Below are 16,178 nucleotides of genomic sequence, written 5' to 3'. Positions count from 1 at the left end.
ATTTATAATTATTACCTTTTTTATTAATGTCTAATTTTACTTAAATACTTTTATTGTTACTTCGAAAAAATCAAATATCCATTTTTAGAAATTTCCATATTCATATATTTAAATGTCCATTAATACACATTTCCAATAATACAAAAGCAACACGAACAGGGATAAAATTAATGTCACGCATAATATATTTAAAGTAAAATTTTTAATTTTTTTAATTAATTCAGCTAAAATTCATAATTAGAATTTCAAATCTTGAAAAAAGCCACTTTTTGACTTTAATTTTAGAGTCCCGGAGAGATATATCATTTTGAGTATAATTGCAAAACTTTTGTAAAACTTATTATTAAATAATAGTTCATTAATTACATTTATGCATTTCATAGGTTGACTTACTTATAAATTTTTAAACATTAAAAGGATGTTCATTTTTCCTGAAAAAATTTGGGGTACTTAATGACGCGCGCCAAGTACGATAAAAAAATTTTTTTTTTAATTTTTAAATTAACAAATTTTTTTTCAATTTTTTCAACATTATGGCAGTTTCTTGGTATTTTTTTGTATTTCACTTTTTTTTTTGTAGAGAATGAAAATTATTGAAACGAGTCTTATTTTTTTTTGTTAAGTGCAAATGTTATTGAGATGAGTTTTATGAACGAGGACTTGGCGCAATTTTTTACAGTGAAACTGTTTTTGTTCGGATCTTAGAGTCCCGGACAGATATATCATTTTGAGTATTTTTTTAAAAGTATCCGGATCCCCTTCTACAGCCACGACCTGCCCGTGGATAGTGTTAATAATAGCACCGTTTTTTATTTTCTTATTATTTCATAATTGAATGAGTATTATGAGTCATGCACCTTTGGATTTTCCAAACATTTTCTTGTTCTTATTAAATGATACACATTATTTAAATTATACAGTCTTTTTTGAATTGCATCGCCATCTTGTGGTCATCAAATAGAAATATCTCACCAACCAAGTTTTTTTCTTATCGACTATCGCATACTAGTTGTTAGTAACAACTCGACGCAAAGTAATGTATCAATATAACAATCGAAAATAAATTTCTCATTACGAGACCTCTCCTTTTCTTTCATTATATTAAATAAGCACCAATGCGCCTAATACGTTTAATTTCAACTGTTTTGAAATTAGATCCTTTTTACTTATAAACACCCTACATTTTTTTTGTCTTATACGCTAATAAAATGTAAAAATAATGCTGAAACATTTACCTTAATCTTAAAAATATCTACGTCTTTGTTGCTTAAATTTCAACTTACATATATACTAACGCAATAACATTTTTTTTTGTTTATGTTTTACACTTATTCACAACCAATTTTTACTCATTATTAATTATCGTCATTTAACAATGCACTGACTAATTTCTATTTATTGTTAAAATTATTAAATAACCACATTAGTTAAAATATAAAACAAAATGATGCCCACTCTCGATCTAAGTGCTCTCGCAGTGAAAATAACATTGAAAAGAAAAGCGTCCCGGTCGCGGGTGTGGGTTCTAGTGATAGCGGGGTTTCGTTAAAATTGAAGTCTTTCTCTTCGATACATGCTGCCCTCTGAAAGAATTTTTTTTATGTAATAAACAATAAATAAATTAAATCTTATAAAAGTAATGATTTTATTTATTAGTGGATACAGTTATAACCCTAAAAATTCTTTATGACATATGATATTATTATTCTATAAGGCCAAAAAAAATTTATGAGAAATGAATATATAAAAAAAAAAGTTTCACTGTAAAAAGAGTACGGTACTTCTTACAAATTAAAAAAAAAAAAAAAATACTTATTTATTATATTTGTTACAATGTACGGCATGATAACTGCCCTTTACATTTTTTCTTATATGCTATTAGATAGTTTAACAGCTTATTTGGCTAACAATTTAATTAATTTATAAACTGCACTTTTTAATTTTAACTTTTAATAAAAAATAATAAATCATAAATAGATTTATCTGCAATTATAACAATGTTTATAAACTCTCTTATGGAGTAATAAAATCACTGCACTTCGGACAACGATCGCCTGCTGACTATTGCAAACAAACTAGCTCATCTTCCATTGGTGTGTCCCCTGCCTTGACTAGATTCTCGAATCTCTGAATATATTCACAGATTTCTTTTATTGGATCATCTCGTAGAGTCTGCATTAGAAGTCAGTCGAAGTCTGCCTCAACTCTTTCGCCACTCCACCTCTCTATAAAATCTACTATCTTCTCGTTCGCTGCAGCTTTTAGGCTTTTGCACCTGAAGATATGCTCCAGGGTTTCATCTTCGTTCTGGCACAATCTACACTGCCAGTCTTTGAAGCCTTTTTTACCCGCTCTCACTATATTGCCACATCTGATTCTGCACCACACCTCCTTTATCCAGCCTGGTATTTTACCTTTTACCCAGTATGGCTCGGTACCCATGGTAGTTTTTATAAGCTTGCACCTGCGATTAAAAGTCGACTCCATGATTTTTCTGTCATCCTCCAGTTTCGTTTCACTCATCAGGGAGTTTAAGCCTGCCATCAGTCTCTGCTCAATCGTCGCTGCCTTCTTCTTGTCCCATATCATTTGAATGACATCGCTGCACTTCATTTCATCTAATGCCTTGACAAATCCTGCCCCCCATTTTGACGGCTTGCCATTCAGGATGCCTCTGCAAGTCTCTCTCAGACAAACTTTCGGCCACCTTCCATCTTCCATACGTAGTATATCCATGATGTATTTGCTCGCTCTTCTTCGGCACAAAACTTTCCAGCTTTCAGCACCACTTTCTGTCCTCCAGATATACTCTGGCGTATTCTTCGCCAAGCCTAAGGCTGCCTTGCAATACCGTCCGTATACTGCCTCCATTTCCTTGTTGTCCTCCCATCCCCAAAGCTCCACTCCAAACATTGTACCCGCTCTGACTAGAGAGTTATATAGGTACATCCTATCTCTGAATATACTTATAGTTGTCCTTTGAATCAGGCCCCAGGTCGTATTTATTGCTACCCTGGCCTTCCCTGCCATTTCTTTCATGTGTTTGTTCCAGCTATTTCTACTGGAGATTCAGCAACCTAGGTACTTAAAAAATTCTTTAACTTCCTCCAAGGGCTCGCCTCCATACCATCATCCTCTCTCGCTTCTTGACCGGCTGCCTTTGCTGCCTACTACCAACACTTTTGTTTATAAAAAAAAAAAAAAAAAAAAAAAATCTCTGCAAAAAAATTTTAAATAAAATAAAAAAAAATCAAATTTGAAAATTTAAAACAATTTTTTTAAACGTATTTGATGTGCGTCTGATTAATTAGAGGAAATCATTATTCTAATAAATAAGAATTATTTTCCTAAATGATTAGTTTTATTGTAAAAAAAAAAAATATGTATCATTATTCCAATGTTCTTAATTTTTTTTTTATTTATTTAAAAAAATATTTTTTTTGATATTTCAAAAAAAAGATTAGTAATACCGAAAGCAATATCAATATTTAATATAAATATTTTCAGAGTTATCAAAATAATTGTAAAGTTACAAAACATCTTACAACTACATTGAAATTTTTTATTATTATCTAGAACAACATAAATATATATTTTATTTATATAAATTTATTTTATAGATTGGGGCTTAAAGTAATAGCCGTTAAATTTATACCAAGTTTTTCATTTTTAACTTAATTTTTTGATACATAAATTTTCTTGGCTTAACGTTTTAAAATAATTACTTTGTCAACAATTGTATATAAACGGTAATAGTTGTGTAGGATTAAACAAAAGCGTGAAATTAAATACAACTTCTTCCTCATTATTATTATTATTATTATTATTATTATTATTATTATTATTATTATTATTATTATTATTATTATTATTATTATTATTTTGTTATTAAATGCTCAGGGGGGTTATCCCCGGAGTCCGATTCTCCGAGGGCCCAGCCTGAGCTCCTTCCGCTACTGCTGGACCACTCCGTACAACAAGGCGGTTAGTGATCACAGCAGGCCAAAGTCATTTCCCTTAAGAGACGGAGAGAACCAAGTAAAACAGCCTTCTGCATCCTAACTGCCAAGAACTCAGCTTTTGATGAGCAAGCTGGAACTTTGGCAAGTGAGGATACAAAAGACTGTTTCATCCCTCTTAGGACGCCAACAATCAGGACGACAAGCTTGACACGGTAACCTGGGTAAAGTTTGCCAATTTCAAACAGGAGATCCTGATATATTTGTCTTTTGTGCTCTTCTTTGGCTGAGATGTTGTATTCAGCCGGGGCCGAGAACTCAATGACATAAATGTCACGAGTGGCCTTGTCGAAGAGCACAATATCAGGTTTGTTGTGATCTATCCGCCGGGTTGTTGCAAATGGCATGTTCCAATAAATTTTGCAACTGTCATTCTCAACAACCTGGGGAATATCTCCTGGCAAATAAGGCAGCACTGGTGTCACGTCAATACCGTAGCAATGACGAAGATAGTAGTACAGTACTCTCAGGGCAGCATTGTGACGCTGGATATATGCACCTCTCGCCAGCACTGGACATGCCGACAAAAGGTGCATAAGCGTCTCCGGATGTTGTCTACACCTCCTACAGGACGTGTCCGGAAGCTGCACCTGGAGCACCTTGCTACGGTACTCAAGAGTGTTAATGACACCATCTTGGCAGGCAAATATGAACCCTTCAGTCTCGGACATCAGGCCCGCTGACTTTAAGAAGGGAAACGTCAGCTGGATGGACAAGCCATGATCACGCACGTATTTAAAGAACACGCTGTGCATGGACTTGTCCATCAGTTCGCCAAGGAGTAGTTTTTCCTCGGCGTTCCTGATGACGCTCTTAAATTCCTCCTTTTGGAGTTCCATAAGAGCGTTTATTTCTCCAAGGCCAAGGATTCTTGCCGCATATATTGCTGCCTTATATAAGAATGACCCCTTATGCGCATTTTCATGTTTATGTACAATTTGCATAAGAAAGTCATCCTCGTCTGCAGTGAAATTGACAACTTCGTGTGTTAAACCCAGGACCAAACGGTCGTGAAGCCGCTCCAAACTCTGCAAACCTCTCCCACCGATGGACCGGGAGAGGTATAATCTAGCGACTGATGAATTGGGGTGCATGCTCCGATTCATATTAATGATCTTACGGGTTTTGATGTCGAGATCTCGTAAATCCTTTCGGGCCCATTTCAGGACACCGAAAGAGTATAGTAAGACTGGGACAGCGAGCATGTTAGTAGCTGAGACTTTGTTTTTGCCGGAAAGTTCGGAGGACCAAATTTTCCGGAGTCTCCTAACATACTCGCTCTGGAGAGTTGTTCGGACTTCAGAGACCGCATGCATGCGGTGCTCTTCCATTCCTAGATATCTATACAACTCCCCGGCGTCTAATTGTCTTAAGACACTCCCATCTACTAACTCGACATCATCACCAGTATCAGAGCACTTACCCCTCGCCAGATGTACGACCGCACACTTGTCCAACCCAAAAGACATTCCGACATCTCGTGTGTACTCTGCTACGATGTTGAGGGCTGCTTGTAGATGATCTTCATCAGCACTATATAGCTTCAGATCATCCATGTAAAGCAGATGGGTGATCGAATATTTTCGATCACCCGGAGGCCCCACAGAGTACCCACGAGTTTTACGGAGAGCAACAGATATAGGCAGCAGTGAAATGCAAAACAGCAGAGGGCTCAAGGAATCGCCTTGGAAGACCCCTCGTTTGTACTCTACAACTCCGGTTACGTGCAATGCGTTTCCACTTCCAATGTGAAAACGCGTTCGCCAGAGCTGCATTGTACGCCGAATGCATTCCACTATTTCGGGATTGACTCCCAGGCATTTGAGTAGATATAAAATCAACTCATGTGGAGTTGAGTCAAATGCCTTGCGATAGTCAATCCAAGCCATTGACAGGTTGCGTTGATAGTAGATCGCATCTTGTAAGACGCATCGATCCACTATCAGGTTCTCCTTGCAACCTGACAGGCCTCTTTTACTACCACGTTGTTCATATATCTGTTGCCATACAGGCTCTATCTGCTGCAAGATACGGTTATTTAAAATTTTTGTAAAAATTTTATAAACCGCATTCAAGCAGGTGATAGGCCTGAAATTCTTAGGGTCAGACAAGTCACCTTTTTTAGGTATCAGTACGGTTCGCCCTTCTACAAGCCAGTTCGGAATCGGATCGTCAGCTCTAATGTACGATGTAAATATGCAGGCCAGATGGAGGTGGGTAGAAGTAAACTTCTTCCACCAGAAGACATTAATGCCATCTGGTCCCGGGGCAGCCCAATTTTTGCTGCCATTTAGAGCTGAACGAACTTCATCCACACTGACTGCAGGGCTCTCTTCATCAGCATTCTGCCGACGGTGTTCCCGACAGAATGCTTTGAAGTCGTGCAGAGCTGGAGTATTGGCGTTCACGTTTGGTTGATCTCCATACAACTCAGTCCAAAAAGCTTCCACCCGCTCAGGTGTTGGATAAGTCCCAGTAACATCGGTCTTTGCTGTCAGAAACCGTAAAGGGCTGGATCGAAACAACGAGTTGTCGACCAACCGCTTCAGCCTTTTCTCTAGTGACTTTTTGGCAGTCACTAGAGCCCGCAATTTATTAAGAGACTCTTCTTTGATGACAAGAAGAGTACTCTTGTTCAGTGTGTGATGACGCCACCGAAGTTCAGCAACAATGCGTCGAATTCGGGGCGTGTATGCTTTTTGAGTTGTTTCGAACTCAATCACACACTGAATGCGGGAGACATGTTTCCGGGATCTGTCAATTTTGGAGCCAAGTTGTAAGATGCGCTGTCTCAACCTTGCCTCGATCGAGAGACAATGTCTCTCTCTCGGAAAAGCCGAAACTGCTGCACCATACACAACCTGGCTCACAGTGAGCAGGGTGGAGTCCTCCAGGATGGTTGCACGGAGATCTTCGTTTACCGCGTCAAGCTGTTGTTGGGAGTAAGTTATCTTTTTAGATATACTTACTTGCCGTCCTACAAAGGGATTGTTGTTGTCCAAGGAGGAACGGCGTCGCTCTTGGTGTAGTTGCGCCGGAAAGGAAAGTCTATTAGACTGCCTTCTGTCCGGCACAAGCGATCTTCTATTTCGCCGAAGATGAGCGGCATAATTACGCAGGTGTTTGGGCGTAAAATGCGCTAGCCCCGGATGCATATCACTCCAAAGAGTGTGCATCCGGGCCATATAGCCGCTGACCCCCGGCTCGCTACGTTGGTAGCACACCAAGAGATCAACTCTCAGTTCCTCCGTCCACTTAAAGCAAGTCCTTAAGGCGCCAGGGTCGTCATCTTTCATCGGGTCCGGCGATAATAATATTATTATTATTATTATTATTATTATTATTATTATTATTATTATTATTATTAATCACACGATATGGAAAAATTTGGATAAAACCGTTAAGACCTGAACTTCAACCAGCAGTGTCAATACTATGAGTAATTAAAATTCAATCTGTCTTGTTGGACACTGTTCAAAGAGTCCCATTCATATGTCATTTAACAGGTATGTTGATTTTCTAACGACACAGAAGTTTTGAAAATTTATCCAAGTGGCAATAGACACTCAGCTGTAATAGAATTTTGCCGTTGCCGTCAATGAATAAATGAATATAGGCAAATTTTAATAGTTCTACTCCTGCGAACCGAAAAATAATTTTGATTAATTTTTTTCAAGAAAATGCCGCTAATTTTTATTAATTTTAGAACAAAGTTGATTTTTACTTTGATAACAAGTAAAATTATTTACCTAATGACAAAATGCATTCAAATAACTTATTCAGTATAACACTCGTTAACAAACTTCTGCATCAAATAATAAACATCCCTGGGCCCTAAGGGAGAATGTTCATCTTTAATAGGATTCACGTGCTCCAACACTAGCTATTGTTGAAATGCGTCGAGGATCTATCTATTCCCACTTATTTTAGGGCATAAAAAATCGAAAAATTGACTTATCTTCCATTTTTTGTTTTTGTTCTGTTTATTTTTGCGGTAGATTAGTCAATCTACAATCTTACAAGATGCGAAGAAAAAATTTTTTTTGTCATTTTTTAATTTTAAAATTACAAAAATACTTACTTATTATATTTTTTAATAAAATTTTTCAAAGATCAATTTCTAAAATGTTATACTATTTTTTTTTTCCTGGAAGTGAATGGAAAATTGAATCCGAACAAAAACAGTTTCACTGTAAAAAAAATCGCGCCAACCCTGTTTAAAATTTCCAATTGTATCCCACCAAAAGCGACAAAAGCCACCTAGAAACCCATAAATTTTATTGGTTTCTAAGTGGCTTTTGACGCTTTTTATAGGATCTTATTGGAGTTTTTCAACAAGGAAGTCCACGTTCATAAGACTATTAAGAAAAAAAAATTTTTTTTTCTTTACAAAAAGATATAAAATAAAAAAATTATAAAATGCTAATAAATGATATGATTGTATATAATTTTCGGAAATTAAAAAACATTTTGTTGTAAATTTAAAAATTAAAGAAATAATTTTCGAACGTATTTGGTGTGCGTGGTTGCAAAATATTTTACTTTTTATGAAATTCGTAAAATCTATCCACTAGGACTTAAAAAATTTGACATATACAATGACGCAAAATCATTTGTTAAAACTCGTTCAAACACGCAAAATCGTGAAGCGTTCTACATTCTTCAAATCGAAAATAATTCTGTGAAGCGGGAAAGAATAGGGGTTACGGTTAATTATATATTACGTGAAGCGTTCCAACATTCACGTAACAGGATATTTTGGTAGAAATTAAAAAACCTACTTTTATTCAAAATGATCACTGTCAATCACAAGCAAAGTGATCATTTCAGTTAATTTCAAATTTAAAAAAAAAATTTTTTTTCATCATTTCTATGCGTTTAAAGTAAAAATACGTTGTTTCCCGAAAAAAATTTTTTGGTACGCCCTTATGGCATTTGTAACGTGATATGTTTATGAGCTTTGGTTTAAACTATATATGGATTTTTGACCTCAAAACTAACACCTGGAGTGCTACTTACATGTCATTGGATCATGAACATGCGTGTGGACCAATAAAGGGACATAGATTCTTACCGTCATGTAAATCCGGATAGCAATGACACGTGATTAATTGTATCAGGTGGTCATAACGTGAATGTTAAAAATGCAGATGATAAAATTTGGAAATTTAATTTGACATCGTTAAAATAGTATTTTCTTCGTGAATTTGGGGAGTTGGAACACCAATGTTACCTCCGTCGCTGGGCTGGCGTCATTCCAAATGGTAAGTTAGTCATTTGCGATAAGAGCTCCGATGATCGACTAGACAAGGTATTTTTTTATCATTTTTAGTTAAAATTAAATAATTAGTCTGATAAATAATTTTAATTGTTAATAATTTTTTTTAGCACGAATTTAAATGAAAAATCTACTCATTTTGGACCAGAGTTCCAACGTTAGAGGATATTTGTTAGGATGCCGTGCTATATTATCATCCAAATTTGCCAAATAAATCCAAAGATCTTGTTCAAACCAAATTTAGAATTCCTTGGAATTTTCTAAAAGAAAAAATTAAATAATTTTACCAGTTTTCACCTTTGAAATATTTTCCTATACATTGGTAAATAAATATAATAAGGTGATTAATGACTGGTGTGATAATTAGTTACTTATGTTAAGTTAAAAATAATATATTGAATTATTTAATACAAAAAAAAAAGAAAAAAAATTACTATACAATTTATAGTAAGGAATGTTAAGCTGATGCTCAAAAATAATTATAAAAATTTATGAGTAATTGTTTGTTCTCCCTCTTTGTAAACCAAAACTAAGAAACATCATTATTTCATAAAATCTGTGTGAGCAAGTTAAGTTCCTAAGTTGAGAAAAAATATATGTTAGTGAAAATTTACAATAAATTATATAAAATTTTTCAATAAAAAAATTGTTGTTCATTCTTTTGTTATTAGTGCTTTAAAAAAATGTATGAATTTAAAATTCGTGTGTCAACTTTATGGAGTACTCAAGACAATCCAGAAAAACCTCATACAATTTTTTTCATTACATGTGATAATGATTATTTATATACTTATAATCTCCACCGTCCAGGAATTTGGTCATACAATATATTAGAAAAGTCGTGGACTGAAGTAATCAATTTGAGTAGTAATTTACTGGCATATCCAAAAAACAAAATAATTGGAATTCTGAAAGAAGATCAGAACAATTTAAAAAAATTAAAGATATTCAGCATGCAGAACAAGATAACTAGGATACATACTTGTGATTTAGAAAACCAGGTAGTTGAAGAGCAAATTTTGGATGGATCTCTCCCAGACACTGCACAGTTTTGCCAAATGAATGTTTTTTGCTATAACAAAATTTATTACACAGTTGTGTGCGTCGAAACAACGAATCGCCCTGATCTGCTGAGGGTGGATGTTTATCGTTTGAATTTGGACACTTGGGAGCGTGTTTCCAAGCCAGTGGAAGCATCAAAATGTGACATAATTGAAAAATCATCAATGGGAATTATTAATAGCGGCAACAAAATGTATTTGTTCTACAGTAAAAACATTAATTCTATTCGGGTGTTTGACTTGGAGAAGAATGCTTGGAGCTGGGTGGGAACATCAAACCCCGATCAGGATCAAAATCTCAATGATTACGATGATGACGACCTAGAATTTGAAAAAGACTTGAATATATTTCGACAAGATAAGAACACGCATAATAATTTTGTAAATGGGAAGATGGACCAGCCGCCAATTGGACCTTTTAATTACAGTATGTCACAATATTGTGATCCAGATACCAAAGACACGTGCTTAATAGTATCTGCGTCTAAATACAGACACATTAATAATACACCTACGGAGATTTGGAAATTTAATCTGTCAACTTTACAGTGGGGACTTATAGATAGAGTCGGAAACTTTGTTAATCAACAACGCGTCAGTCGCTGGGCCTGCGTTACTCCAAACGGCAGATTAGTCACTCGCGATGGATTGATAGTTAAAGATCCTCAAGTAATTATCATTATCAATTTTTTTTATTTCCTACAATCTGTAAAAAAATAATTGTTATTAAAATTACTAATTTTACTTTTTTTTTTTTAAGAATCCACTCGCTGTGATCCACCGAGAGTATATTTACACCACTTGGATCAGATTTGTTGATAATTGTTGACAAGCTTTCGTACGTTTATATGAATTCATTAAGCCTAATCGAAATAAAAATGAAATTAGCTGACATTTCAAAATTTTTATAAATTTTTTATTGAAGAAATTTTAATTAAATAATTTAAAAAAACATTTCACATGTAAAAAACTTGAAAAACTACAAGTGCAATTTTTTAAAAATATTTTTTTAGTATGACATTAAAGTTAGCTGTCACTTGACAATTTTTTAACTTTCTTTAACAGAAAAATTTGTTCTAAAAAATTATTTTTAAAAAATTGCATTTTTAATTTATTATAATTTTTACAAGTCTATTTTTTTAATAATTTTTTTTTGCTTAAAAAAAAGTTTATTTGTTAAGAAAAATTTAAAAAATTGTGAAGTGAAAGCTAAATTAAATGTAATTTTTTTAGTTGTAATTTAATTAAAAAAAAAAAAAAAAAATCAAAAATTTTTAGACGTCTGCTAACTTCAGTGTAATTAATCAAATTATGATACTGTGATCAGCTGACAAATGACAATTTTTTTTTAAATAAATATTTGTAAATGAAATGAATTTTTTTATTAATAATTTATCATGTAAAAAAATTTTTTAGCAGTGTCACTTAATAATTTTTTTATTTTATTCAACAAAAAAAATTGTCTCAAAAAATCATTTTAAAAAAATTGCATTTTTTATTTTTAAAATTTATACAGGTCAATTTTTTTTCTAATTATTTTTGCCATAATTTATTTGTTATAGAATTTTTTAAATTATTAAATATATGCTAAATTAATTATATTGCTGAAGTTGACAGACATTAAAAAATTTTTTTTAATTTTGTAGCAATTAAATTATGAAAAAAGAAAAATTTAATTAAAAAGTTTCACATGTGAAAATTTTTAGAAGCATTTTGTTTATTGGAATTGATTTGTTAAAAAAATTTTTAAAATTGACAGCTGACCGCTGACTTCAGTATTATATTTCTTGTCAATTGTAATTTCTTTTGACAGTTTGCCGTTATCAAAAGCTTTCAATTGCACCGGAAACGGGATACAACTTATTAACTTTAAGTCCGCTTGCATTAGAAGCGACAACTTAAAGGCTGATATCGATTCAAACTTCCCACCAATCACGTCCTTCGCCCAAGCTCGACTCTCTTGTAAATCAACAGAGTTACTGTAGACCTTTAAAATGGCCACAAGAAACCGTGTCATTATCATCGAGTGTTAATTTCCGAACAAAATCTCATTATTTTATGTGAAGTATTAATTTATTTATTATAATTTTATACTTTATAGTACGTAATTTTTGTCTTTGCCGTAATTATATAATCCCACGATAATGACGGCCTTTCCGGGATCAATTGCGTTCGACGAATACGGGCGACCATTTATTATTCTGCGGGATCAGGAGAATCAGAAACGACTCACCGGCAGCGATGCGATCAAGGTACGCTCTTTTTTTTTTTACTTTAAATTAATTAATTAAATATATATATTTATAAAAACAAAGTGCCTCAAATTATTCAGATTTATTTATTACTTGTTAAAAAATAATAAATTTATATTTATTTCAATTTTTTATATTTTATTTCTTAAACTAAAAATTTATCGCCACGTGATGTTCAATGGCGTTGCATTTTATCTTAATAAATTAATTTTCCATTGAAAATAAACTTACAATTACTTTATTTTATTCAATCATAATTAATTATAAACTATTTCTGTTATTTTGTTTAAATATTTATTTATAAAGATTGAGAAGTTGTGAAATAACTGAGTGGGGGGTGTGCCATGGATTTGTGACCATAAATGGTCACAAGATGTCTGACTAAAACGACGAGAAACATTTTTTGTTTTTTAATTCAAACTTTAATTTTTATTTTTTAATTAAATAATAAATTATTAATTAATTATTTTTTTAATTTAGTCTCACATTACCGCGGCGAGAAATGTCGCCAACATCCTCAAGACATCCTTGGGCCCCAGAGGCCTTGACAAGTTGATGGTCAGTCCGGACGGCGACGTAACAGTCACCAATGACGGAGCAACGATCCTCAAGAATATGGACGTAGACCATGAAATTGCCAAGTTGATGGTCCAGTTATCCCAGTCCCAGGATGACGAGATCGGTGATGGCACTACGGGAGTTGTAGTTCTCGCGGGAGCTCTTTTGGAGCAAGCAGAGAGCCTTCTGGACAAGGGGATTCACCCCATTCGTATTGCAGACGGTTTCGAACTGGCTGCTCAATACGCGGCCCAGCATCTCAGCAACATTTCAGAAGAGTTTCCAGTCAATCCCAATGACTTGGAACCTTTGATCAGAACTGCTATGACTACTCTTGGTTCTAAAATGTAAATTATAAAATTTTTTTTTTTAATTTATTTAACATTTAAATAATTGAGTTTTTTTTTTTAGCATCAACAAATATCACCGACAAATGGCCCAAATTGCAGTTGATGCTGTTATGGCTGTTGTTGATTTGGAGAAACGCGATGTTAACTTCGAGTTGATTAAGCTTGAAGGTAAAGTTGGTGGAAGATTGGAAGACACTATGTTGGTACGCGGTGTCGTTGTTGATAAAGATTTCAGTCACCCACAAATGCCTAAGGTAATTTGATAAACTTCTAAATTATCAAGAATTTTAATTTAAAAAAAAATTACTTTATCTTTAATTTTTCATATTATTTTTTTACATTTATTTTTTAGATTTTTTTTTTTTTTTTTTTTTTTTAAATCAACATACGCATCAATGATTCCATTGACTACCTTGTAGAAAAAAGCCATATCGGCGACCAAAAATCATTAATATTGAATATTTTATTACTGATTTTTTTAGATACAACAAATCTTGTGTTAATATTATTATTATTATTATTATTATTTTTAAAAAAAATAATTTAGCAAGGAGAATTCCAGGTATATTTTTAAATATATTTCCTGCTCAGACACCTTGCAAAATAAATGCAGTATTATTTTATTTTTTATTATTTATATTATTAATAATAAACTAATAAAACTGCTACATTTAATTTTTTATTACCTCCATAAAGACTTAGTATCTAAAAAAAAATTTTTTATTTCAGAAATTGAAAGATGTAAAATTAGCAATCTTAACTTGCCCATTCGAGCCACCAAAGCCCAAGACCAAGCATAAGTTGGATGTAACCTCAGTGGAGGACTACAAAAAGCTCCGCGAGTACGAGCGCGAGAAGTTTACCAGCATGGTAGACCAAGTAAAGGCTGCTGGAGCAACCCTGGCTATTTGTCAGTGGGGCTTCGACGACGAAGCTAACCATCTCTTGCTGCAGAAGCAACTGCCAGCCGTAAGATGGGTCGGTGGTCCCGAAATTGAGGTAATTATAAGTACTAATTATAAATTTATTTTAAATTTAATAAGTTACTTACCCAATGATGACAAAGCACCTTAGAGGAGGGCGATGGTCGGTATTAGAGTTAAATGACTTATATAAATTGTAAATAATCTCCTTGTGGACTCGCGTCCATTCGTCGTGCGCTTACTTTGTAATTAAGTTTGCTAACTTTAATACTGACTCATTGCAGGGCTCCTATGATTCAAAGATTATGAGATCTGAGGGTTTAAAAAAAATTATAAATTAATTAATTACTTGTTTAGTTCTAAAAAAATTAATTAAAGAAAATTTATTTGAGTTGTAGTTGATTGCAATTGCTACTGGAGGCAGAATTGTTCCGAGATTCGAGGAGTTGACTCCAGACAAGCTTGGTTACGCTGGAGTTGTTCGTGAACTTACTTTTGGTACCACCAAAGACCGCATGTTGGTCATCGAAGAGTGCAAAAACTCTCGGGCAGTTACTATATTTATTCGTGGTGGAAATAAAATGGTAGGAAAGTTTTACTTTAAAATTATTTTTAATAATGAACAATAAAAACTAGCAACCTTGCAGTCACTATGTGACTGCCGTGACTTGTGAACTAAAAAAAATTAAAATTTTGCTTTATTAAATAATGACTTTTGTTAAATTGCACTGTACTTTCTTAAATTTTGATATTTTTAAAGATATAAGCTCATCCCGATGATACACTCATCGAGAGCTTTCATTTGCGTACCCACAAGCATTTTTATATATTTTTCATATATTCATATTTATAAATATATAAAATATATGGAAAATTGATGTGGGTACTCAAATGAAAGGTCTCGATGAGTGTAATGCCGGAATGAGCTTACATCTGTAAAAATGTCAATATTTTCCAAGATCAAAGGTAATTTCTTAATCGTGTATTTTTTTTTAACAGATTATTGAAGAAGCTAAACGTTCATTGCACGACGCACTTTGCGCAGTACGTAACTTGATAACTGACGAGAGAATCGTCTACGGAGGCGGAGCTTCGGAAATTTCATGTGCACTGGCCTGTGCTGCTCAAGCTGACAGCATCAGCACTCTGGAACAGTACGCATTCCGAGCTTTCTCCGATGCTCTGGAAGCTATCCCAATGGCGTTAGCCGACAACTCCGGTCTGGCTGCTGTTGACGCTCTCGCTGAAGCAAAGGCTTCTCAGTTGGCTCAGAAAAACCCGGCTCTCGGTATTGACTGCATGAATGTAGGAACTTTGGACATGAAATCCCAGAATGTCATCGAATCACTCAAGAGCAAAACTCAACAAATTTTATTGGCGACTCAGTTAGTTAAAATGATTTTGAAAATAGACGATGTACGTTCTCCAGCCGATCGTTAATTTTTTTTTTTAATTATTAACAAATCGTTCTCATTGATATTTTTTACATTAATGTCAAACATTGATTCTTTAAATGCTACATAATAAATCACGTTCATTTTAATAAAAATATTTGTCACTACGCTTAAACATTAACGTTTATACTACAATTAAAATTACAATGAGTAATTAACAAATCAAATAAAATTGTAATAAAAATTTTAATGGCTTGTCTTTTATTTAGCTAATGCGTACAACAAAAAAATTTTTTTTATCGATCACAGATCGACTTTTCCAGGAAAAAATATTTATTTATAT

General features: G+C 33.6%; 2 protein-coding genes across 2 annotated transcripts; both read left to right on the top strand.

Moving 5' to 3' along the window:
- Nucleotides 1-9,836: 9,836 nt before the first annotated feature.
- LOC141535449 (uncharacterized) lies at nt 9,837-11,312 on the top strand. The gene is made up of 2 exons (XM_074255374.1): nt 9,837-11,027; nt 11,119-11,312. The coding sequence occupies exons 1-2, from the start codon at nt 9,981-9,983 to the stop codon at nt 11,185-11,187; spliced, it is 1,116 nt and encodes a 371-aa protein (XP_074111475.1). The 5' UTR covers nt 9,837-9,980; the 3' UTR covers nt 11,188-11,312.
- A 1,024-nt stretch (nt 11,313-12,336) lies between these two features.
- Nucleotides 12,337-16,085, top strand: Cct5 (chaperonin containing TCP1 subunit 5). The gene is made up of 6 exons (XM_074255373.1): nt 12,337-12,610; nt 13,091-13,515; nt 13,580-13,772; nt 14,248-14,517; nt 14,840-15,025; nt 15,441-16,085. The coding sequence occupies exons 1-6, from the start codon at nt 12,503-12,505 to the stop codon at nt 15,879-15,881; spliced, it is 1,623 nt and encodes a 540-aa protein (XP_074111474.1). The 5' UTR covers nt 12,337-12,502; the 3' UTR covers nt 15,882-16,085.
- The last annotated feature ends 93 nt before the right edge of the window (nt 16,086-16,178 follow it).

Source organism: Cotesia typhae, unplaced genomic scaffold, assembly GCF_013202065.1.
Source record: "Cotesia typhae breed Kobodo isofemale line unplaced genomic scaffold, CoteBio_Ctyphae scaffold_13, whole genome shotgun sequence".
Taxonomy (NCBI): Eukaryota; Metazoa; Arthropoda; class Insecta; order Hymenoptera; family Braconidae; genus Cotesia; species Cotesia typhae.
The sequence above is the reverse complement of the archived record's forward strand: the minus strand, read 5'-3'. Positions and strand labels throughout refer to the sequence as shown.